A 16,959-nucleotide genomic window follows, 5' to 3' on the forward strand; every position below is an offset into this window, starting at 1 on the left:
GAACCAGCAGATAGGTGTGCTCTCCCTCTGCCTTCCTGCTCGCTCGATCTCTCTTCCTCTCTACCTCTCACATAAATAAACACATACACAGAAAGATTTTGAAAAATGGCTTTCCAATTTTGCATTCCCTACAATGAGAATTCCTGCCACCCCACATTCTTATTAACATTTGGTGTTGCCAGTTTCTTGGATTTTAGTCATTCAAATAGATATGTATTGGTGCCTCATCGTTGTTTCAATTTTAATTCCTTAATGACATACGATGATGGGCTCCTTCTCATATGTCTATTTGCCAACTGTATACCCTCCTTGATGAGTGGTCTTTTCTGATATTTTGACAATTTTTAAATAATTATCTTTTATAATCGAGTTGTAAGAATATTTTAGATATGAGTTCTTTATCAAAGATGTTTGCTTGCATATATTTCCTCCCAGTCTGTAGGTTTTTTTGTTTTCTTAAAAATTTCTTTCAGGAGCCGGCACTGTGATGTAGCAGGTAAAGCTGCCTCTTGCAGTGTCTGCATCCCATACGGGCGCCAGTTTGAGCCCTGGCTTCTCTACTTCTGATCCAGCTCTCTGCTATGGCCTGGGAAGCAGTAGAAGATGGCCCAAGTGCTTGGGCCCCTACACCCACATGGGAGACCCGGAGAAAGCTCCCGGCTCCTGGCTTTAGATCGGCCCAGCTCTGGCCATTGTGGCCATCTGGAGAGTGAACCAGCAGATGGAAGACCTTCCTTTCTCTCTCTCTGCCTCTGCCTATCTGTGGCTCTGCCTTTCAAATAAGTAAATAAATAAATATTTAAAAAGGATCTTTCATAGACAGTTTTTAATTTCAATAAAATCCAAATTACTAATTCATGTGCTTGTGGATCATGTCTGAAAACTCATCACCAAACCAACTTCATCAAGATTTCTTTCTCAAGTTATCTTCTAAAAGTCCTATTGGTTTTTCATTTTCCATTTGGATCTCAGGTCTATTCTGAATAAAGTTTTGTGAAAGGTATAGAGTGCGTGTCTGGGTTAACTGATTGTGTTTTCCATATGGATGTCCAGTTGTTCCATCTTCATTTCTTGCAAAGTGTTCTTTCTCCACTGAATTGCATTTGCTCCTTGGGCATGCATAAAATGACTGTATTTACGTAGGGATGTTTGTGGGCTCTCTGTTTTGGCCCACTGATCTATAAGTCTATTCTTTCACCATCTCCACACTGTATTGCTTAGTACAGCTTTACTGTAATCTTGAAGTCAGGTAGTGGCAATCCTCCAACTCTATTCTTCAGTGTTGTGTTGTCTATTCTGGGTCTTTTGCCTTTCCAATATAAACTGTAGTTCAAGTTTGTTGCTACATATGAAATAGCTGGCTGAAATTTTGATTGGGATTGTTCAGAATCAAGTTGGGAAGAACTGGCCATCTGAACGCTACTCAAATTGAGCCTTCCGACCCACAAATATGAAGCAGCTTTCCATTTATGTTACATCTTTTTGTTAACTTTTATTTTAAAAATTTGAGAGGAAGACACACACACACATACATACACACACATGCACACACACAGAGTGAGAGAAAGAGAGAGAGAGAGAGCTCTCATTCATTGGTTCACTCTCCAAGTAACCACAATAGCCACAGTTGGGCAAGGTCAGAGCTGAGAACCAAGAACTCAATCCAGGTCTCCCACATGGTTTGCAAGGCCCAACTACTTGAGCCATTATTTGCTGCCTCCCAGGGTGCATATTAGCATGAAGCTGGAATCAGGAGCAGGCCGGGGAATTGAAACCAGGCATTCTGGTATGCAATGCAGTATCCCAAGTCCGTGTCTTAGCCACGGACTAACGAAACACCCACTTGATTCTCAGTTATCTGTTTACAGATTCTGCCCATATTTTGATAGAGTTATGCCTATGTATATAGTTATGCCTTTTATTAATGCTATGTTTTAAATTCCTATTCCAGTTGTGTGCTGCTAATGTGTAAGAAAACAATTGACTTTTGCATATTGGCCTTCTGTCTTGCAACGTTGAGATAATCATTTGTTAGTTCCAGGAATTCTTTGTTGGTTCTTTGGCATTTTCCATATAGACAATCATGTGTTCTGCAAGCAAAGACAGCTTTATTTCTTTCTCCCTGATCAATATACTTTTTATTTCCTTTTTTGATCTTACTGCACAAGCTAGTAGCCCCAGGATAAGGCTGAGTAGAGGTGATGAAAGGGACAATCTTATCTTCTTTTTTATCTTAGGAGGAAAGCATCTAGTTTTGAACTGTTGAGTAAGTTAGCTGTAGGTGTTTGTATACTCATCAAGTTTAGAAAGTCCCCTTGACTCCTGGTTTGCTGAGAGTTTTTGTATAATGGGTGTTGGGCTTTGTCAGGTGCTTCCTACGTCCATTGATAAAATCCTACGACCTTCTCACACCTCTTGAGTGCTTACATTAATTGATTTTTAATTGTTAAATGAGACTTTCACATCTGGAATCAATCCCCATTGGCTGTGGTGTACAATTATTTTACACCTTGTTGAATTTGCTTTGCTAATGTTTTGTAGAGAACGTAAACATTTATATTTATGAGAGAGATTGTTCTATAGCTTTCCTTTCTTGTAATGTCTTCATCTTCTTTTGATATGAGGGTACTACTGGCCTCAATGAATGAATTTGAAAGTGTTCCCTCTGCTTCTATTTTCTGGGGTAATTTTAGAAAACGGGTATCACTTCTTTAAATGGTGGCATTTACTGCTGAAACCATCTGGGCTGTTTTTTTTTTTAATTTTAGGAAGGTTACTAATTGTTTGGTTATTAATTATTGATTCAACTTTTAAAAATAAGTATAGAAGGCTGGCGCCGTGGCTCAACAGGCTAATTCTCTGCCTTGCGGCACCGGCACACCGGGTTCTAGGCCCTGTTGGGGCACCAGACTCTGTCCTGGTTGCCCCTCTTCCAGGCCAGCTCTCTGCTATGGCCCAGGCCCAGGAGTGCAGTGGAGGATGGCCCAAGTGCTTAGGCCCTGCACCCCATGGGAGACTAGGAGAAGCACCTGGCTCCTGGCTTCGGATCAGCAAGATGTGCTGGCCGCGGCGGCCATTGAAGGATGAACCAAGGGCAAAGGAAGACCTTTCTCTCTGTCTCTCTCTCTCACTGTCCACTCTGCCTGTCAAAATAAATAAATGAATAAATAAATAAAAATAAGTATAGGCCTATTGAGAGATTGATTTCTCTTTGTGTAGATTTTGTTATAATTTACATCTTTCAAGGGAGTAATCTATTTTTTCTCCTCCTCCTCCTCTTTTTTTGACAGACAGAGTTAGACAGAGAGAGAGAGAGAGAGAGAGAAGGATTTTCCTTCCGTTGGTTCACCCCCCAAATGGCCACCACGGCCAGTGCGCTGTGCTGATCCGAAGCCAGAAGCCAGGTGCTTCCTCCTGGTTTCCCATGTGGGTGCAGGGTCCAGGCACTTGGGCCATCCTCCACTGCTTTCCCGGGTCACAGCAGAGAGCTGGACTGGAGGAGGAGCAACTGGGACAGAACCGGTGCCCCAACCGGGACTAGAACCCAGAGTACTGGCGCTGCAGGTGGAGGATTAGCCTAGTGAGCCACGACATCGGCCATGTCTATTTCTTCTAAGCTATTCAAATCTTGGGGCATGGAATTATTCAAAATATTCCTTTAGATTCCTTTTATGCTCATGAAATCCGTAATGTATTAATGTTAATCATTCTTTTTTTTTTAGGAATCTTTTCTTTTAATTTTTTGTTGATAATTAAAAGATGTATATTTTTTCAATTCTTTATATATAGGCAACAAGTTTCATGTATTTCATATATACAGTTTTAAGAACATAGTGATACTCCCCACCCTTCTCTTCCTCCCTCCTTCTTTCTTTCTTATTTTTCTTTTAATTTTTGCAATGACATACTTTGAATTTACTTTATGATCACAAGCTTATTCTTCTCTTTAAGTTTTAAAGATGGGGAGTGATGGAGGTGGGGAGAGGGACCATTCATCCACTTGTCCCATTAGAGACTCTGCCATGTTAACCATAGTTATTTAAAATTCCTAGTTTGATAATTCCAGTATCTCTGCCATAAATGAGGCTGGTTCTTCTGCTTGCATCTTCTCTTCAGGTTAACCTTTTCTTCACTTAGCAGGCCTTGCAAGGTTTAGCTGGAAGGCAGACCTGATGTATCGGGAAGTAGGAACTGGGATAAACAGGGGTTTAGTGTGAGGTTTTGTGCCACTTTAGTTAGGAGTTGAGTTGTGCTTAGTGTTTGCTCTGGTGCCAGAGCCTTCAGCTTCCAGTAATGCCCTTTTGTGTCTCACCTGTTATCTTTGGGTTTCCCTAAAAACTCCGTATGGAGAACTAAGCCTTGTGGCTCTTTCAGCTCTAACCCACCGTTGTTATTCTGGCCCCTACTGGTACAGTGGTGAGGAGTGGGGCTGGTGGAGGAGTTCTGTTATCCTGTGGTTAAGTCTCTCTTGCGTCTCTATCTCTGGACCGTGGCCTTCCCAGCTGGTGCTGAGCTGTGGATTTCCCTTAGGTCAGACAGGAGGATGAGAGGAAGGTGGAGTTGGGCGACTTCTCTCTTCCTGTGTAGCTAAAGCTCTGATAAAACAGTTCCCATTTGCTGTTGCGAGCCTTGTTATGGAGAATGCTCTTGGTCAGGTTCAAGACGGCTTCTCTCCCCAGTCCCTTTGCCAGAAGCATGGGAGTTTCTCTTGGCTCTTCACCATGCTGGGGTTCCTGGCAGCAAATCCTAGGAAAATGCGGGGCACCCATAGGACTGAGGCCCCTAGGAGATTCTTGTTCTCACATTAGTCGATGCTATTTCCAACAGTTCTTCCAAGCTCCTAGCAGCCCTTGGCTCTGGCAGCTCCTGCTCCCAGGAGGCAGATCTTGGCTGGGATTCCCTACATTCACCTGTCTCCACAGGTTTCGAGGTGGCAATTTTCCCTGTGACCTCAATTCTCTGGTAGGCCCAAGAAAAGCAACTGATAGATACTCAGTTTGTTCAGGATTTCTCTTGCTGTGAAATGGAAATGATGCCATCCAAGACTTCTATATGTTGGAACTGGAACCAGGGACACTTCCTATTTTTTTATTTTTTATTTTTTATTTATTTATTTTTTTTTGACAGGCAGAGTGGACAGTGAGAGAGAGAGAGACAGAGAGAGACACTTCCTATTTTTAACATGCCATCATTTTAAATATCAGGAAACTGAAGGTCACCGTGGTTAGATGAATGGCTATGGTCTTCCAATGCCCTCACTGCCCCAGTTCCTATCACTACATTCACAAAAATCAGCCCATCCTCAGATAAAGCATGTGGCAGAACGGAAGTGTATGGCAAGGCAGGATAAACAGGTGTACTGCTCTTGAAAAAAGAAAGAAACCCAACTGGCCCAAATCTCCTGACAGGGAGAATGTAGCTCAATGGCTCAGTATTTGGTTTAGTTTCATAAAGATGTTTAGCAAAGGATCCTCTCATTAACAAACCAATTTTACAGGATAGGATTGAGTCTGCATAAATGTTACAGACAAACTGTCTCCTGAATACAGTCAGAGTCAGCTAATGGCACGGCACACCTCACGGTACCAGTCATCGTGAGGGACATTCTCACAGGCAACATTTCAGGATTGCAGCTCTGCAAGACAGGTCCCTATCTTAGGTGTTTGCATTTTGCAAATAAGGAAGCCAGAGTTTGGAATATTTAGGGAGCTTGTCCTTTACATGAGAGCAAAGGACTCCTGAAGTTGGATTCCAGCCTTCTCTCTGCAACTAATTAGCAATATGACTCTGGCCAAGTTGTTGAATCTCTCTGAACTGTATTTCACAAAGGGGATAAAAAATAATTACCTCCCAGGGTAACTGAGCTAATGTACCAAAGGCACTTGTCATGGCTATAATAATAGTAACTTACAAATACATTTTTATACGCTTATATAGTAATTTTATATATTACTATTATGGTAATTGTTATAATTACCATAATAGAAGCTATTATACTAATTATAAATAATATGTTATTAATATGCTGGCAGAAATTATAATATCAAGTCACATAAATAAATTTTATTATATGGTTCCTTGTAGAAAAAAATCCTAGAAACTTCATGAGTCTTATAAATGTGCTCAAAGCTCTCAGTAGCTCAAAGCTCTCAGTAGGGCCACGTGCTCTTGGATGCCAAAAGAAACAATTTGGGAGCTTGGTTCTGTCTAGATGAGGTATTTGTTTTAGGTCAGCATTTGTGGAAATATACCCATCAAATTCCATCCCAAAGGCATTACATTGGGTAACACATTAGGTCTAGTATTTTTTTCAGTGTTGTTCAGGCAGAATGCAATAAGAAAGCTGGAAACCAGGGTTAGACTAGGCTAGTGGTGCTCTGGGAACTATTTCCAGTTCAAGTGGTTGCAGCCATCACCAAGAATTCCTGCTATGGCTGTGTTCTGCTGACTGGCTCTGGAAGAGAACCCTTAGGAGGGGAACAAAACATGGATCAAACCTCTAACTTTGAGCCCAAGATTGTCACAGAGACACTCAGGGGAAAGGTGTTTCTTTGGGACACGGCCAATAGTAGACTGACAGGCAAGGAAGTATTTCAGAGTCCAACCAAGTCCATGAGCTAATCCAGCAGTATCCCAGTGGGACCTCCCTGAGACCCAGATCTCTCTTGACTGATATGGGTCATCTTTCTTTGGGTGCCTGACTTTGTTAAAGGACCAGATGAGATCATCCCCAAGAAAGGCCATGATCACAGTCACCTGGTCACCCCCAAGGTGACCCTCAAGACCACACAGCCCTCAGGTGGCTGTAGAACAATGAAGCTGCGTTAGGACACAGAAACAGTAACTTAGGGAGCAAAAGTGGGATTACGGAGAGAGGGCAGTGGTGGTGGGGTGGCCAAGAGCATGATCTCAAGAGAGGTATTCTAGGTAGCCAGGTGAGCAAGAGGAAGCAACTCAGACAGAAGAGTCCAGTATGGGGCCGTGGTGGTGGTGGTGTAGCAGGTTAAGATGCCACCTTAGATGCCAGCATCCCAGATGGGCACTGGCTGTCTCCACTTCCCACCCAACTCTCTGTTAATGCGCCTGGGAAAGCAGCCACATGGGAGACCCAGATGAAGCTCCTGGCTCCTGGTTTTGGCCTGGCTCAACTGTGGCTGTTGTGAACCAGCGATGGAAGATCTCTCTCTCCTTCTGTCTTTCCTTCTCTCTCCATAACTCTGCCTTTCAAATAAATAAATACTTAAAAAAAAGAAGGTTTCAGCTTTCTGGTTCCACTTTCAGCTTATAACAGTCTTGGATGGCATTGCTTCCATTTCTTTTTATTTATTTCTTTTTAATTATTTATTTTATTTGGAAGTCAGAGTTACACAGAAAGAGAAGGAGAGGGAGAGAGAGAAAGAAAGAAGTCTTCCATCCGCTGGTTCATTCCTCAGTTGGCTGCGATGGCCGGAGCTGTGCCGATCTGAAGCCAGGAGCCAGGAGCTTCTTCTGGGTCTCCCATGTGGGTGCAGGGGCCCAAGGACTTGGGCCATCTTCCATTGCGTTCCCAGGCCATAGCAGAGAGCTGGATTGGAAGTGGAGCAGCCGGAACTCGAACTGGTGCCCATATTGGATGCCAGCACTGCAGGCGGCGGCTTTTACCCACTATGCCACAGCACTGGCCCCATTACTTCCATTTCACAGCAAGAAAAAACATGAACAAACTGAGTATCAAAAAAATGTATGCTGCTGGGGCCGGCACTGTGGCATAGCAGGTAAACCTACTACCTGCAGTACTGGCATCCCATATGGGCACCGGTTCGAGTTCTGGCTGCTCCACTTCCGATCCAGCTCTCTACTATGGCCTGGGAAAGCTGTGGAAGATGGTCCAAGTCCTTGGGCCCCTGCACCTGCGTGGGAGACCTGGAAGAAGCTCCTGGCTCCGGATTGGCAAAGTTCCGGCTGTTGCGGCCATCTAGGGAGTGAACTAGCAGATGGAAGACCCCCCACCCCACCCCCCGCCTCTGCCTCTGCCCACCACAGTCTGAGCCACCTTGAGTCAGAACCTCCAATGGTTACAAGTCCTGAAAGGAGACCCCCCCACCTCCCAGGGAGTTCTGTCTGTGGCCAGTCCGGGCCAGTATGTGAGGCCCACACTAACTGGTACAGTGACCCAATTCTTCCATGAGTTGACACGGGAGCAACCTCATCCATGATAAGACAAGGACCATCTTTTTGGCACAGGCCACTTGGAAAACCATCAAATAGAAGTGGCAGAAGAGTGGGAGGGCCCAGCGTGAAGCTGGCAGGCTCCTGTGGCATTGTTCTACAAGGGTGGGGGCTTCCTGTGCCAAGTGCCCACCTGTGTCACAGTAGAGACAGGGCATTTTCTGCCTCTCAAATCCAGAGATCATTATCAGCTCTAGAGAAAAGATGGAAGAGAGCTATGAACAGACTCCTTCAGAAAAGACTCCATAAAATTGATCTTAGTGGGCCTGCACTGTGGTGTGGTGGGCTAAACCTCCGCCTGCAGTGCCAGCATACCATATGGGTGCTGGTTTGAGTTCCAGCTGCTCCTCTTCCAATCCAGCTCTCTGCTATAGCCTGGGAAAGCAGTGGAAGGTGACCCAAGTGTTTGGGCTCCTGCACCTGTATGGGAGACCTGGAAGAAGCTCCTGGCTTCTGGCTTTGGATCAGCCCAGTTCTGGCCATTGCAGGCATTTGGGGAGTGAATCAGTGGATGGATGACTTCTGTCTCTCCCTCTGTCTGTCTGTAACTCTGCCTCTCAAATAAATAAATAAATAAAATATTTTTAAAAAATCGATCTAAGGTATTTCCCTTTTGCAGGTAAGGAAATCACAGTTCATAGATCTTTGAAGAGGCTTTCTTTTTTTTTTTTTTTTTTTTTTTTGACAGGCAGAGTGGACAGTGAGAGAGAGAGAGACAGAGAGAAAGGTCTTCCTTTTGCCGTTGGTTCACCCTCCAATGGCCGCCGCGGTAGCGCGCTGCGGCCGGCGCACCGCGCTGATCCGATGGCAGGAGCCAGGTGCTTCTCCTGGTCTCCCATGGGGTGCAGAGCCCAAACACTTGGGCCATCCTCCACTGCACTCCCTGGCCACAGCAGAGAGCTGGCCTGGAAGAGGGGCAACCGGGACAGGATCGGTGCCCCGACCGGGACTAGAACCCAGTGTGCCGGCGCCGCAAGGCGGAGGATTAGCCTGTTGAGCCACGGCGCCGGCCTGAAGAGGCTTTCTTTGATATGAGAGTGGATAACTTAGTGAGGTGTGGTTCTGGTCTCATTCATTCACTACATGAGGTCAGCACAGGGTTTGCAGGAGTGCGTTTCCATGGACATGCAAAGCAGTACTGCCAAGGCACCCAGCTGCTAATGAAACAGTGTTGGGAGCCCCAGCCTTCCATTCCCACTCCTCCCAGTCCTCCCTTCCCTGGACCCTGGCAGTTCATGCACAAAAGGAAAACTGGTTCTTTAAGTCAGGCTTTCTCACCTTCAGCATGATTGACATTTTGGTGCAGATAACTGTTGCTATCCAGGATACACTAATGCATACCGTGGGAGGCAGCAGAGGATGGCTCAAATACTCCCTGCCACCCATGCGGGAGACCCGGATGGTATTCCTGGCTCCTGGCTTTGGCCCATTGCAGACATTTGGGGGAGTAAACCAGTGGATGACAGATGTCTTTCTCTCTCTCTCCCTGTCTTTGTCACTCTGACTTTCAAATAAACATAGAAATATAAAAATCTTAAAAAAAAAAAAAAAGTCTCCCGGGGTCACAATTGCACCTGGTTGAGAACCACTGACTTAAACCAAAGCAGCTTCCCCACAGCGGTGACGGCAGGGGCAGGTGGCAGTGAGAGGACAGTCCAGCTGGCGCCGGCCGGCGGCTCCCAGCAGCCCGAGGTGACTCACGTTGTAGGACCGGCCGTGCCTCTGTCTCCACTGCACCAGAACTATCTGGGCAACCACCAGGGCGCAGAGGAAGATCAAGATCATCTCCACGTGCATGGACTCGTGGCCCCGGTGCAGCTTGGTCATCCTCTCCTGCTGCAGACTGCAACAGACAAACGAGGTCACCAGGGAAAGTCCTCAAGCCTCACACATTGAGCACAAAAGCACAGGCTGGGCTCATGTGACACGTAGGGGCTGGTAGGCTCACTGCAGACTTGTTCTTGGTTCTCTTCCTTCCCCTAGGTTTGGGACGGGGAAGCCGATCCTTTCAGCCAAACCAGTACCTCTCAGCCTTTTACATACCTCAGCCTTGTCATTTAAAGTTAAGTGTTGGGAAGACCTGGGTTCCTGTACCCAGGGCCGCAGGAGAGGGGCCCCATCCAAATCCCAGGGGTGCCCCCTGCTGGAGAAAGTGTAGAAATGAGCCCACCGAGCCTAGTAAATATTCCTGCTTGAGTCCTGCTTCAAGATGGACTCTTAGAATGTGCTGGGAGGTGCAGAGATGAATGGAACCTCTTAATTTATCGAGTCAGGAAGCTGAAGTCCAAGTAAGAGGGTTGCATAAAATCATGTGGAAGGGTGGGTATTGGGGCACAGCAGGTTGAACGGCCCTGCAAAGTGCTTGAATCCCTCATCTGGGTGCCTGTGATGGAGTCCCGCCACTGCTTCCCATCCAGCTTCCTGCTATGCGCCTGGGCGGGAGCTGATGATGGCCCAAGCCCTTGGGTCCCTTTTACCCACATGGGAGACCCGGATGGAGTTTCTAGTTCCTGGCCTTGACCTGGTCCTGTCCCTGCTGTTGTGAACCTTTGGAAACTGAACTAGCAGATGGTAGCATTCTCTCTCTCTCTCTCTCTCTCTCTCTCTCTCTCTCTCTCTCTCTGCCTTTCAAATAGACCAATCAATAAATCTTTACAAATCACAGGGCTTTAGTCTCTCTTGGAAGCTGAATACAGGAGAAAAGAATGATTTCTACAATCTCACAAGAAAAAAAATACACTTATTTCCCAGAAGCAATGGGGAGTGAAGGAGAATGGAAAGGGCACATGAGCTTAGTTAGGGCTGTTACAGCCCTACATGCAAAATAAGTATTCAATATCCTATGCAAGTAATGGACAGTCCACTTAGGACATCTTGATAAACAGTGAATTCATAGTCTAACACAGGGCTAGAAAACAAAATGTGCTTTATGATAGTAATCTGTTTTGTGTATGTATAATTAAAACACATCTCAAATGGGTTAGCCTACACGGAACTACATTTTTAAAAAGTTTTTAATGCCTGTCATTTTTTAAAAAATGATTTATTTGTTTGTTTGGAAGGCAGAGTTACAGAGAGGCAGAGGCAGAGAAAGAGAGAGGTCTTCTATCTGCTGGTTCACTCCCCAACAGCCGGAGCTGTGCCAATCCAAAGCCAGGAGCCAGGAGCTTCTTCCATATCTCCCACGTGGGTTCAGGGGCCCAAGGGCCATCTTCTACTGCTTTCCCAAGCCACAGCAGAGAACTGGATTGGAAGTAGAGTAGCTGGGACTTGAACTGGCGCCCATATGGGATGCTGGCACTGCAGGCGGTAGCTTTACCCACTATGCCACAGCACTGGCCCCAGAAGTATATTTAAACATATAAATTGACACAGAAATGTAACAATTATCTCCTGTTTTGGAGTAGGAATCCATTAATAATAGATTCCTATAGTGTAAAACACGTGGGCCTTTTCCTTTGAATTTCATTGCCTGTGGTGCTCACAGGCCCCTCAGTAGGTCCCGGAACACAGGGAAGCAGCAGCTAAAGGAAACCAGGTACGTCCTGTGCCTAAAGTAACCATAACTGGACACTGCCACGTTTTGAAGGACACATTAGTGGTGCTTTGTGGGACTGCATGGATCACACTGGGGACAATGGGAACTGGGCCTGTCACGTCTTTGGGCTGTAGACACACATGGTTATCCTGCCCCAGACTCTCTGTCCCTGTAAGGTTACAAACCAAATGCTGATTCATTCAACTTCTCAAACTGTTATGATGGAAATCCGATTTTTGGTAAAACAGCCATAAAAATGACTAGTCACTTACTTCCATGCATCATCGGCAGAGAGTTTTGTGTGAGAGATCTGAAAAACAAACAAACAAACAAACAAACAAAACTCTTATCAAAATTTCCTTATTTTCTTGGCTTGCATTTTTTTTTTTATTTTTGACAGGCAGAGTGGACAGTGAGAGAGAGAGAGACAGAGAGAAAGGTCTTCCTTTGCTGTTGGTTCACCCTCCAATGGCCGCTGTGGCCGGCGCACTGCGGCTGGCGCACCGCGCTGATCCGATGGCAGGAGCCAGGTGCTTCTCCTGGTCTCCCATGGGGTGCAGGGCCCAAGCACTTGGGCCATCCTCCACTGCACTCCCTGGCCACAGCAGAGAGCTGGCCTGGAAGAGGGGCAACCGGGACAGAATCCGGTGCCCTGAGCGGGGCTAGAACCCAGTGTGCCGACGCTTCTAGGCGGAGGATTAGCCTATTGAGCCACGGCACCAGCCTTCTTGGCTTGTATTTTAATGCATTAAGGGGAAACCCAAACCATGAAAAACAGTGGTGTTTTCCAGTACTGGGATCATTTAGGATGAAAAACCTAATAAAATAATTTGCTCACAGAACTAAAACAAGGGGCTGGAGTCGTGGTGCAGTGGGTGAAGCCACTGCTTGTGATGCTGGCGTCCCATATCAGATGTGCTGGTTCAACCCCCTGCTGCTCTGCTTCCAATCCAGTTCCCTGTGAATGTGCCTGGAAAGGTGGCAGAAGGTGGCCCAAGTGCTTGGATCCCTGCACCCGCATGGGAGACCTGGATGGAATTCCAGGCTCCTGATTTTCACCTGGCCCAGCTCCAGATGTTGTAGCCATTTGGGGAGTGGACCAGTGGATGGAAAGTCTGTGTGTCTCTCTCTCTCCCTCTCTCTCTCTCTTTCTCTCGTGAATATCAAATTCAAGTTCCAGGTTTTAGAGACAGAGCTGACCAGAGACTCTATTTCTTTAAAGCCTTGTGCACCTCTGTGAAGGAGTCATCATTACCGACCCCAGGGAATGCACTCAGCTGGCCTCAGGGCCTCGCAGCTTGAGCTGGAAGGCACAAGCCAACCCCAGCACAGAGTCCACTCTGTGCTCCCTTCCCTCGATGACTGCTAGTCCATTGCATGTGTTCATCTGAAGCCTTTAAGACTAATCACAGAGGAGCTGGTGCTGTGGTGTAGTGGGTAAAGCCGCTGCCTGCAGTGCCTGCATCCCATATGGGTACCGGTTTGAATCCTGGCTGCTCTACTTCCGATCCAGCTCTCTGCTATGGCCTGGGAAAGCAGTAGAGGATGGCCCAAGTCCTTGGGCTCCTGCACCTGCGTGGAAGACTTGGAGGGTGTTCCTGGCTCCTGGCTTCAGATTGGACCAGATCTGGCTGCTGTGGCAATTTGGAGAGTGAACAAGTGGATGGAAGACCTCTCTCTCTCTCTCTGCCTCTCCTCTCTCTATGTAACTCTTTCAAGTAAAATAAATAAATCTTTAAAAAAAAGACCAATCACAAGGGCATCATCTTTTTATTTTTTAGATTTATTTATTTGAAAGGCAGAGTTACAGAGAGGCTGAGACAGAGAGAGAAAGAGAAAGAGAGAGAGAGAGAGAGAGAAAGAGAGAGAGGTCTTCCATCTGCTGGTTTACTCCCCAGATGGCTGCAATAGCTGGAGCTGCGCTGATCCTAAGCCAGGCGCCAAGAGCTTCTTCCAGGTCTCCCACGAAGGTGCAGGGACCCAAAGACTCAGGCCATCCTCCACTGCTTTCCTAGGCCATAGCAGAGAGCTGGATTGGAAGTGGAACAGCCAGGACTCTAATCAGCACCCATATGGGATGCAGGCACCGCAGTCATTGGCTCCACCTGCTACTCCACAGCGTTGGCCCCAGGGACATCATCTTACAGCATCATCTTACAACCTCAAGGCAGATATCAACAGCTTTGGCTTGCTCTCTACTCCTGTGGTATAAAATGTACTGTCTGAAAGCAAATGGCCCAGGATGGCTAAGAATGGAAGGCCAAGAACAACTCTTACACAAACCTGACATCAGCTAGATTTTCCCCCTGCACTGGCTTCAAATGTCGTCAGGAACTCTGACAGAGAAAAGGAAACAAGCACCATCCTCTGCTCAGTAGAGAGCCTTTCTCTCGAGCTACACCGGCTCCATAGCAAAATCTGAACTTTCTGATGGGGGTTTGAGGGGTTCTCATACAAAAGGGAACGGCTCCAGGCGACACAGGTGCCCAGAGGCATGGGCAGTATCTGTACAATGCCAGTCCTTCCTGGAAAGAGGACGTGGGTGGCACAGTGGTGACACTGGCAGCTGAGTTCCAGAGCAAAGCTGGCCTCAGATAACGCAGGTTTCCCTCTCTGCTGATGTCTGCTTTGGGTTGAGAGCCCAGAGCCAAGCAGTCGCCCAACACCATGCTCTGTCAAAGCCCACTGAGCTGACTTGCTTCTTTGCCTGATGACCTTGGACACATCACTAACCTGTCTTCATCTCTGTTTCCTCGCTGGAAACCAGAGAGGGATCCGTTAGCAGCTCTTTGCTACTGCACTGGAGGACTGAGCATCAACCTGAGACAGTAGGAGAGTTTTGTAGCAAAGTACTTAACCCAGGTGCCAACGAGCTTAATAAAGGTTATAGCCTTCTTTTGGCTGTTTGAAAGCATCGTGTTCACAGTGCTGGATTTTGAAACCAGTTTAAGGGACAAACATTTGGCACAGCTTTGGGACACCTGCATCTCGTATTGGAGAGCCTTGGCTTGAGTCCCAACCCCGCTCTTATTCCAGCTCCCTGCGAATGCATATCCTGAGAGCAGCAAGAGGTGGCCCAAGTAACTGGGTCTTTGCCACTCGCACAGTAGATCTGGACTGAGTGCCTGGCTCCTGGCTTCAGACTGGCCCAACCCTGGCTGTTGTAGGCATTTGTGGAATGAACCACCAAATGGAAGCTCTCTCTCTCTCTCTCTCTCTCTGCTTTTCAAATAAACAAGATAAATAAATGTTTTTAATGATAAAAACAAGTGTAAAATAGGGAGGTGGGTTTTTGATTATGTTGAGAGAAAGGTTCCATTTGCTTTTATGAATAATAGACTTGAGCAGAACTGTCTCCAACTACCTATCAGATTCTATGTCATTTTTTTAAAAGATTCATTCATTTTTTTTTGAAAGTCAGAGTTACACACACACACACACACAGCGGGGGGGGGAGAGGGAGAAAGAGAGAGAGAGGGAGGGAGAGAGAGAGAGAGAGAGAGAGAGAGAGAGAGAGAGAGAGAGGTCTTCCATCCACTGGTTCACTCCCCAGATGGCTGCAACAGCCGGAACTGTTCCAATCTGAGCCAGGAGCCAGGTGCTTCTTCAGGGTCTCCCATGTGGGTGCAGAGGGCCAAGGACTTGGGCTATCTTCTACTGCTATCCCAGGCCACAGCAGAGAGCTGGATTGGAAGAGGAGAAGCTGGGACTAGAACCGGCACCCATATGGGATGCTGACGCCACAGGCAGAGGATTAACCTACTGTGCCACAGTGCCGGCCCCGGCCCTGTTATTTTTAATAAAAGGTGATAAATTGTTCTTCTGGGCCGGTGCCATGGCTCACTAGGCTAATCCTCCGCCTGCAGCACTGGCACACTGGGTTCTAGTCCTGGTTGGGGCGCCGGATTCTGTCCTGGTTGCCCCTCTTCCAGGCCAGCTCTCTGCTATGGCCCGGGAGTGCAGTGGAGTGCTATGGCCCTGCACCCCATGGGAGACCAGGAGAAGCACCTGGCTCCTGGCTTCAGATCAGCGCGGTGCACCAGCCACGGCGGCCATTGGAGGGTGAACCAACGGCAAAGGAAGACCTTTCTCTCTGTCTCTCTCTCTCACTGTCCACTCTGCCTGTCAAAAAAAAAAAATAATAAATAATAAAAAATAAATTGTTCTTCTGGAGCCCAGGAAAGTGTGCAGGGTAGAAACTGTACTTCAAAAGATTTCTGTTCAATACAGATGGGAACTCCCTTAACTCAAGTGACACTGGAACTCTTATTTCTTGGAGAAAAAGCGAATTAGGAAGTGGGGAGGACACTCTTAGAGAGACATTTCTTTCTTTCTTTTTTTTTTTTTTACAGGCAGAGTGGACAGTGAGAGAGAGAGACAGAGAGAAAGGTCTTCCTTTGCCCTTGGTTCACCCTCCAATGGCCGTTGTGGCCAGTGCGCTGCGGCTGGCGTACCTCACTGATCCGAAGCCAGGAGCCAGGTGGTTCTCCTGGTCTCCCATGGGGTGCAGGGCCCAAGCACTTGGGCCATCCTCCACTGCACTCCCTGGCCATAGCAGAGAGCTGGCCTGGAAGAGGGGCAACTGGGACAGAATCCGGTGCTCCGACCGGGACTAGAACCCGGTGTGCCGACGCCACTAGGCAGAAGATTAGCCTGTTGAGTTATGGCGCCGGCTGACATTCTCTTTTTAAAAATATTTATTTATTTATATGAAAGAGTTGACAGGTGAGGAGAAATATTCCATCTGTTGATTCACTCCCAAAATGACCACAACAGCCAGGCAGGACCGGACTTTCACCAGGAGCCCAGAATTTCATCCCGAGTCTCCTACGTGGATGGCAGAACCCAAGTACTTGGGCCATCATCAGTGTCTTTCTAGGCACATTTGTAGGGAGCTGGATTGGAAGGAGAGCCGCAGGGGTTCAAACCCATGCTCCAATATGGGATGCCAGTAATGCAAGTTGAGGCTTGACCTGCTCTACTACGATGCCGGCCCTGACATCTCCTTTCTAACAGTCCCAGTAGTATCACATTTTGTTTCCTAGGAGGGGGGGATCTAATTTTTGGCAGTATAATAATATACTACTTTGTAAGCCCACTCAAGATCTTAAGGAAGTTTACTTTGGGAATGATAATGATTCCAAAATTCCCTGGGAAGGCTAAGGATCACCAGGAGAATTCAGAAGAAGAGTAAAGAGTTGGGATGTGGCCTA

The 16,959-nt window shown here is 46.9% G+C and overlaps 1 protein-coding gene across 1 annotated transcript in view; it reads right to left on the reverse strand.

Annotated features, from left to right (window-relative positions):
* Nucleotides 1–14,733, reverse strand: part of RNF175 (ring finger protein 175) — a 42,104-nt gene extending 27,371 nt beyond the window's left edge. The window contains exons 1-3 of the mRNA XM_062198886.1: nt 14,728–14,733; nt 12,019–12,056; nt 9,910–10,051 (exon numbers count right to left, since the gene is read on the reverse strand). Coding sequence (XP_062054870.1) covers nt 9,910–10,051; nt 12,019–12,056; nt 14,728–14,733 — 186 coding nt within the window. The remainder of the gene's footprint in view (nt 1–9,909; nt 10,052–12,018; nt 12,057–14,727) is intronic.
* Between the last annotated feature and the right edge of the window lie 2,226 nt (nt 14,734–16,959).

This window comes from Lepus europaeus, chromosome 8, assembly GCF_033115175.1.
Source record: "Lepus europaeus isolate LE1 chromosome 8, mLepTim1.pri, whole genome shotgun sequence".
NCBI lineage: Eukaryota > Metazoa > Chordata > Mammalia > Lagomorpha > Leporidae > Lepus > Lepus europaeus.